The sequence below is a fragment of the Topomyia yanbarensis genome, chromosome 3 (assembly GCF_030247195.1).
Source record: "Topomyia yanbarensis strain Yona2022 chromosome 3, ASM3024719v1, whole genome shotgun sequence".
Classification (NCBI taxonomy): domain Eukaryota; kingdom Metazoa; phylum Arthropoda; class Insecta; order Diptera; family Culicidae; genus Topomyia; species Topomyia yanbarensis.
This window is the reverse complement of record NC_080672.1, coordinates 406,664,999-406,673,782: the sequence shown is the minus strand read 5'-3', so window position 1 is coordinate 406,673,782 and position 8,784 is coordinate 406,664,999. Positions and strand designations below refer to the sequence as shown.

Below are 8,784 nucleotides of genomic sequence, written 5' to 3'. Positions count from 1 at the left end.
AACTGCATCTGCCACCCTACACATTTGATCTATTTAATTTATCTTTAGTAGGTCTAGCGGGGACCACTCACAATTTCGATATGTTTTTCTTGTTGGATACCGCCTTAGAATTAAAAGGGTTGTCCGTGTTCACGAGGCGGAGAAATATTTTTTTCTCACCAACTGCTTCTTTCAGGGTTGCCCATTTTTATCTCGGTATTGTCCACATCCGTAGGTTTTCATATTCACAATCAGATGTTCTTCCTTACGGGTCACGAGTGTGCACTTCCTCATTCATGGCATTGGCTGTTTATTTTGAGGTACTTGACGCAGCTTTTTCAGTTGTTCATATTGCAGGAACAGCTACCACAAATTCGGTGATCCTTTGTGGTTCATGTGACGGTATTGGAGAATGAGGTTTGGAATTTATTTCGCTGGTCTACAGTGGCTTCTGAGCAGGGTAGTTCGTATTGTGCCTTTTTTCGCAGACCTAGGAAGTAACAGTTTGTCGTTGATATGTGCTAAAAATGCTCTGTGTAATGTTAGTGTTACATTGTGTTCAATTTTCAATCATTTTTACTTTCATGCAAATTTGATCAATACATTATTCCACACTAAATATCCGAGAGTGAACTCATGAATATTATACCACGATAACGCGAATAGAAATTGCGAAAATCATAACTAAACTCCTAAAATCATGAACATCAAAAACATTACTCTACAAAAAAGATAATAAACGATAAATCACGATAACCGTGACCGACTTGTTGAAATGGTGAACATCGCTTAATTCTCAGCTCTTTAATCGATATAGTTAATACGAAGTAGTTTGTCTGTTTGGAATTTAAAATTAACATTTTAACTAACATATGTTAACAATGGATCAGTTAAGTACATACTTATTTCGAAATTCATATGTTCCGAAATTGACAGCTTGTGCAAAATATCATGCTTTTTATTTCATTGAGATGCAAAGCATACCGAAAAATACTAATATGAACATAACAAATGCTAACGATGCGATAATATAAACATTCTGAAGTGTAGCTCTTTCCTCTTCTCAGCTCACTGGCGGGCGGCGAAAAGTTGCCTGAAGCGTCACTGTTGTAACAGCCAAAAGCAGCATGTAACCACTCTCGGCATGCTCAACCAGATCCTATCTGGAGGCAATTTTCACGAAAAAGTTATTAAATTTCTTACGCACTCTGGAGACGGCGAAAATGAGCTTTATTGAAAGTTTTATTAATTCTTCGCATTGTGTGGGGCAGCCAAGACTCGGCACGGCACGCGCGTCTCTCGAAAACATCCTTCCCGCGTGGGCTAACGATGTCAATGGGGCGATATTTTTTATCTCAATTTGTAATAACACGTGACTTTCTTGCTATCAACAAGCGTGAAAATATTCCTACCAGCGCCAACACCGGGAATCAACAAGGAAGGGGCTGTGCTGTTATCAATCCGGAGCACTGAGATGCGCTAGGAAATTCACACCGAGTTCGTTCACATTCGATGGAACCCACCGCGGTGGTCGAGTTGGTACGGTTACCGTGACTCATGTTGGCGATCGTGGGATCGAACCTTTCAACCGGGATTAGGTTACTATATTCGGACTGCACGATGACGATGATGATGACGTTCGACCATTGAACCACTGCAAATCGACTGGCGTTCTTATCTCACGCGCGATAACGTTGATTTCGCGAAAACACACCGCGCTTGTGGCTCATCCACAAAGAATACATGCGGATGCTCGTGACGGTAGATAGTACGAGTTTTGTTGTTCATAAGTTTTGACTGGCACTTTATCCCGTTCTACATCGCAACCGTCCGTACGTGTAACGGCACCCAACTAGAACTGACTGTCTACTGGGAACACTTTTGGTAGGTGGGTACGTCTCCTTGCTGCCGTTTGGTGGCGGCGGTGGTGGTGGCATCCTGCTGGTTGACAAAGTGCGTCGAAATGGTTTTGATGGTGCGATGTTGCGCCGCGATGCCACGCTGTGACTAAAACGGACAGAAGATATGTATAAACCCATACATGTATACACGAATTTTGTGCGGTGCATGGAGTACATCCGCAATAAGATTTCCTACCGCGACGCTAACGCCAATTTGACAGGGCGTTTTTGTGCGTGCTGGGATTTCCATTCCACTTTTTTTTCTGCTGTTGTTGCGGAGTGGGAGAGAGAGGAGGGAGCCGGTTTAAGGGTGGGACAAATTTGTTCAAGTGTTTTGGCTTATGGCTTTTCATCCTCGAAGGGACTACGCGAACGGCGATTCGTTTGTGACAGCCGATATATCATTTCGGGTTAGGTTCTGGTTTGAACTGGCGATATGAGAATGGTTTATTACTGGGTGACCGTTTTGAGGATTTGTTGCTGCGAGCGAGGTTTTGCATTAGGGCTCTGTACCGATTTGTCGTATTGAATGCATGGTTTCATCCGGAAAGTTGGATGTTGTGGATGTAGTATTATTTGTTTCTCTGGGTAATTATCGAACAATCTCATTAGATTTTGTGAGTGAATGATTTATGATGTTTTTTTCGGGGCTGACAATCAGTTCAATTGTCAACATATAGTAGTTTTGATGAATGAGGCAGTTGAGAAAGGAATCATTATTAATGTTTCGGAGAATGATGACACATTTTACACTTTAGTAATTTGACGCAATTTATCATTCAATTTTCTCTCATTTTCGTAATCCTAAGATAATTGTACCCCAATCTGATGTGTTCTCGCGTGTTTTTTGAAAGGCATATAAGCCAATAAGCATACCGTCAAAATAAGATTAAATATCACAGCAGTAGACGAAACATAAAATGTTAACGTTCATTATTGGCGAGTTACGGTTTGTCCGGAATTTTCTCTCAAAGTGAATTTTGACAGTAGCTTATTGGCCGTTTACAAAAAACTCGCGGATTTTTTAGTCCTATATTTGGTCGAAAAATATGAGGTTTTGCTTTATAGTCTCCGAAACTATTTCTTTGTATACCAAGGGTCGCGTTTCGGTGTAGTCTGTTTTTACGGCGTACTTTTAGTAACCAATTTTAAAGAAGTTTTGGTTTGTTCAGCAGTACTGTAGAGCAAGAAAAACTAAGCAACTTGGAGCAAGATCGACAGACGGTCTAATAACTATTCCGCTAGATGACTTTCGACAAAATGGCTTCCGGATAAATGGCTTTCAACTAACTAGCTAAATGACTACTTCGTCTAAATTACCATTTCGAATAAATGGCTATTTCAGCTAAATGACCATTTCGGCTAAATGGCCTTTTGCTTTTGGCAGAATAGCTTTCGGTGGAATGGCTTTCGGTGGAATGGCTTTCGGCGGAATGGCTTTCGGCAGAATAGCTTACGGCGGAATGGCTTTCGGTGGAATGGTTCTCGGCGGAACGGCTTTCGGTGGAATGGCTTTCGGCGGAAATGCTTTGGGCGGAATGGCTTCCGGCGGAATTACTTTCGGCGGAATGGCTTTCGGCAGAATGGCTTACGGCGGAATGGCTTTCGGTGGAATGGTTCTCGGCGGAATGGCTATCGGCGGAACGGCTATTAGCGGAATGGCTTTTGGCGGAATGGCTTTCGGCGGAGTGGTTTTGGAAGGAATATTTTTGTGTAGAATGGCTTTGGGCGGAATGGCTTACGACGGAAAGGTTTTCGGCGGAATGGCTATCGGCGAAATGGCTTTTAGCGGAATGGCTTTTGGCGGAATGGCTTGCGGCGGAATGGCTTTCGGTTAATTGATTTTAGGCTAAATTATTTTCGAACGATCGATCCTTTGGGCCCATTGGCATTCGAACAGTTGACCCGTTAGGACAATCGGCTTAATAGTGTTCCGTGAAACAGCATTCGTGGAAATGACCAGACACCATCTACATCTGAAGTGGGCCATGTTTTGCGTAATGCGAATCCAGCATTTCGAATTACTTGTTAAATCTTTAAAGTAATTGTTTTTCCGAATGATACTTGCACAATTTAACTGACCAAAAGTGACAAAATACGTTATCTCGTTTGACCATCTGTAGATACGGTCGCAGCAATGAGGGGGCATTTTACAGTCAACTAGTTCATTAAAATTAAAAAGTCATCAAAAATCTTCCATCTTCATAAATGTCAAAAGATGCAAATATCCAGTCCATAATTTCTTATGGTGTTGTATATTTGGTCTCCAGTTTTTGAGACTAGGGGCTATTTGCTTCAGGTTTGAATTAGTTGCCCTTCGATGGAAACCTGTTGGTCACCAACATTTTCCTTCTAGGCGCAGAAAAAGATTTAATACTCTTTCAGAGCTAAGAGAGCGCTGTTTACATGCAGAATCATGTGAATTCTCATCGCAGTAGCGACATTTTTCAGCACGCCAACTAGGATCCAAAAGTTTTATTGACTGAAACATGTGGTCATTGAACCAGCCTACTTCGTACTCCATCAGATCTACGCATGTTGACACCGTCGATCTCAACGTTATATACGGGCATGTAACCACACAATTCCTTCATTACAATTTTGCGGTGTAAGCAATGCCATTTGTTTACTTTAGGCTGCAAACCACAAACCTGAGCTCTATTGGTTTCCACGTATTTCTGAAATGTCAATCACGGCCGAATATCCTGAGGTTGTACGAAATCTTCAGAATACTTAGTGCTTTATCTCTAAGAGTCCAAAAAATCACATATGGTCCGACATCAATCAATCAAAAGATCAATCGAGAATCGAGAAGAAGTTTTTGATGACAAATCTTGCTAGGCATTTAACGATCAGACGGAAGCAGTTATTCATGTACCAGGCTCTTAGCCTGCTATAAGGTAGGATCGAAAGAATACGAATTGAAACTCAGAAATTATGTTAATGTATTTTCTACTGATATAGTGGTAGTTTATGTTTTAGAGATTGACGAGTAAATAAACCAAGAACATTCTTTGTTCTCTTTTTCCACAGAATAAAGAGTGTTTTTGATTTATTTGCACTGAAACACCGATCTCTAAAACAAAAAACAACAATTATGTGGAATATAGGAAATTTTAAAATAAGCTTGGAGATAGCATATTCTTGCTATACTATCTGCGGCACTTGTTTTCAGAGCCGTAGCGTGATCTGTTGGCGCCCTTGTCGGTGTCTCAGTTTTGTGCCTCTTTGTTGTTTACTTTGGCACCTTTTTAGTTCGACTTTCAATGATAATTTGTCTACATGGAAATGTCACACATGGCCTGACTTATTTTATGAGCTTTCCTCAATAAATTTTTAAAGAAAATCAGGATTTTAAGGTTCTCCTCAGTCCGGCGTCCATGGCTATTACCAGCTCAGCGAGCAGCATGATAGGGGTCTGTACTGATGAAATAAAATTGTGGAAAGTTGTGGCCTTTGGAGATAAGCTCACAATTGTAATATCCTATCAAAAGCAAACAAACGACATTACTGGCATCAAATATTTTTTAAAAGACTACCGCATGTACATGCCCGCCTACAAAGTTGAGATCGATGGTGTGGTCATCGATTCGAGTTTGACTGGCGTAGATCTACTGAAGCACGGGGTTTACTGTTGCAAGGACCACTTTGCTTCAGTGAGCGAAGATTATGAATGGTGAGTGCGCATAGAATTTTTAGGATGATGTAAAGATTAGGAATGCTAAAATACGTGCCTATTGTAGGAAGAAACTACATGAAATCAAATGAGGGATAAAGTTTGCAATAACTTTCGCCATTTTTTTTTTTTCAATTTGAAGTTTTCGTGTCGTGAAACTCCAACACGTTCGATATTTTCTTTATCCGACATACATTTGAGAACAACACCATATATTGTGAATACATTTGAATGGATCTGACAGGGCCGTGGCGTGGTCTTCTGGCAGTTGATACCTAGAATAGGGAAAGGACAGCAACGCCCCTTTAGTTTCACACGAGTACACAACACTCTACGGGATACTTGTCTGAACGACCCGAGTGTCACAATGTGTAAGAAATTTAAGCTTCTTGTTATCATTTTAAACGCATTATTTCCTGCCCTCTTGAATGAGTTAGGTGGAACGGAAATTCATTACCAAATGGCAGCAGATTTGATCACTCTTACTGTATATATGACTGATGACAGAATCAATGTAATGCCTGGCACCGCGTACAACTAGGAGCAGTATTACACGGAGAATTGGTTACAATTGAAGAATCTAATTGAAGATACTTCTTTTCAGTTGTTTCCAACGGTTTTTGCTCGACGAGAAAGCGTCCGACAACACCTGACATTCCAATGTTAATATACTACGACCAGCTGATCAGATCATAACGAATGCCCACTCAAAAATGATCCCACCTAGTACCTCCAAACCAACAACCAGCACCATCAGTAAAGGAACAAACATCAAGCAAATCGAGCACACAATTTATGTGACATACAAGGACAAGTAACACACAAGAACATCATAGAAACAGTAGCGATGACGACATGGGCGTGCACGATAACACGAGAGAAGATAGATAGATTCACCCCCCCCCCCCCCCAAAAGCGCAGTGTGCAATGCAGTAAATATTTCACCGCCAAGAAATAGGACCTTAATACGCAGCAGCAAATTGTGTGAGCCAACAGCAGAGAATGAATATATTTTTTTTATTTTTCACGCAGTGTGAAAATATGAAGACCCTCGGCCCAGTAAAGTAACGTATTGAGTCGTGTTGAATAAACTATCTTCAAAAATAAGGAAGCTATTGAAAACTTTAACAATCTTAAGTATAAGAAAACAAACTAATTTCTTTTCAAAATAAAATTAAAATAAATTGCATGGTTGGAGATTTCTACATAATTGGGTGCTTTTTTACCCCGTCATTCCTTCCATGAACTTGTCGTTATTCACTGTACTGTTTGACTTTCCAAATATTTGAAATTTTTGGTAAAGAATGTTTAACTCTTTTATCCCATGTTGTTTATAAACAACAAAGTTTTCAAACAGGTATAACTATTGATTTAAGAAAGATTTTCTCACGAAAAGAAAACCTAGGTGTATTACGTCATATTTGAGCATTATCTTTTATAAGTATTATCCGAAAAGTAGAAAAAATTTAAACAATGAAGGATTAGTTTCAGTGATAGATAGGGTATATATTTGCACAAACGGTGACATATAGTTTTGGAATTCTTCCAGTTCGTACAGAATCCGCTTGTTGACCGAGTTTTGATTTCTGCTTTGGACACAGTTCAAGCAATGGAACTGCTGCCAACCAACCAAAGGTTTTTCGATGATCCATGTGCATACGATTAGTGTATGCCCGAGTAGTTCCAAACCTGCAGCAAATCGCCTGCTTAATTGCTCCAAATTTTACGGTAATCTTCCGAAACAACCATACCAGAATGTTATACCCAGTTGGCTATCATATAAGCCGTGTGGTGATGCTCTTCCCCATCTGGTTTCGCATTTTCTGGTGGTCATCGAACCGTAACACATCCCTTCTAGCGATTAAAATCGCATCACTTATTATAAATTAGAAATTAATCCAATTCAATTGAAACGTATACCACTGGACCGTGCCGGGGGTAAGAAACGGGCACTTTCAGCACACAGTATTGCGCACCTAACCGGTGAAACGATATGTATGCACATAGGTTGCTGGTTGAGCTAGTACCGAAGCACCATCACAGACAGCCCAGGTGCTAGCTTGTGGTGGAAATCCGGGTTTTGGCTACCTATGGTTACTACCTTTAACTGCAATGCAGTCAAAATTATAATATACCCTAGTCAAACACACACACACGCATACAAACTGTCCAGGAACGGAACCAAGCTGGACGAACATTCCGGGCCAGATTTCAGCTGCGATTGTTCTTTTTCCAATGTCCTGAAACGGAACCGCGCCTCTTTCACCCTGGAGTGTCGGTCGACCAAACAATCGCTGCCAAAAACTTGAGACCCCGAAACGAGAACATTCAGCCGGGCGAAACTCTGAGTGCGGTATATGTAGGCGGCGGGGGTGACGTCCTGGGCGCGGACGGGGCCGGTAGTTTCTATAATATTTGAATTTTGCGAGCAATATTAGCAGTCTTTTGCACCCGGGTGCGATAGCCAGGATATGACCTGGCAACATTCCGTAGCTGCTGTTTGGAGGGTGGGGGTGGCTCAAACGAACCAACAACTGGGAGATAGTAATTCTGACTTTGATTGTTATCTTTATGGAGTGACTCTCGCTCGCTCGTTCACTCGCTCGCTGCTGGCACGGAGAAACCCAATTATGGTGAACATTGTTACGGGGCGCGGTTGCAGCTACATATGCAGTGCAGGGTGGTTCTGCGATTGTTGTCCTGTTGGTGAATGCGAAATTGCTTGTTGGGAAATTGGACGAGCTGGTGCTGATCGCTTCTGGAAACCGAATACGGCTAATGGAGTTTGTTTTTCCGAAACGGTTGTATCTTATTGAATTTGATTCGAAGCAGGTCATGGTTTGCTGGGGGAAGCTTAGGTGAGGTGTTCAACTGTGCCATTTGTTCAGGGAAGTTTGATGGAGAAGGGTTCGGTAAAGAATCTTCTAGTATAACCATCAAGAGTTGTTTGGTGAAAATATTTTAAATCGATCGCATTAAAATTTAGAGTATATATTAGTACGTCACATATATTGACATTTTCGGAACACCGTTCAATCGAACATTAATAGATTACACAAGCTTTAGAGCAAATATGAACACGTTTCGTTGCGTCAGGTATAAACACAAAATAGTTAAAATCGGAGAATTTGTGATTATGTAAAATAATGCCTTTCTTTTAATGTCTAATGCAATCGGCTCAGTTGAATTAGAAACAATTCCGAATTAATGACGATAGATTTACATCTA

The 8,784-nt window shown here is 41.0% G+C and overlaps 1 protein-coding gene across 1 annotated transcript; it reads left to right on the top strand.

The window, feature by feature from the left end:
- The first annotated feature begins 3,283 nt into the window (after window positions 1–3,283).
- On the top strand, window positions 3,284–3,718 carry LOC131688344 (uncharacterized). The gene has a single exon (XM_058972548.1). The coding sequence runs from the start codon at window positions 3,284–3,286 to the stop codon at window positions 3,716–3,718; it is 435 nt and encodes a 144-aa protein (XP_058828531.1).
- The last annotated feature ends 5,066 nt before the right edge of the window (window positions 3,719–8,784 follow it).

Coding starts and splice junctions, on each gene's coding strand:
- LOC131688344 (XM_058972548.1), top strand. CDS start 3,284: ATGGCTTTCGGTGGAATGGCTTTCGGCGGAATGGCTTTCGGCAGAATA.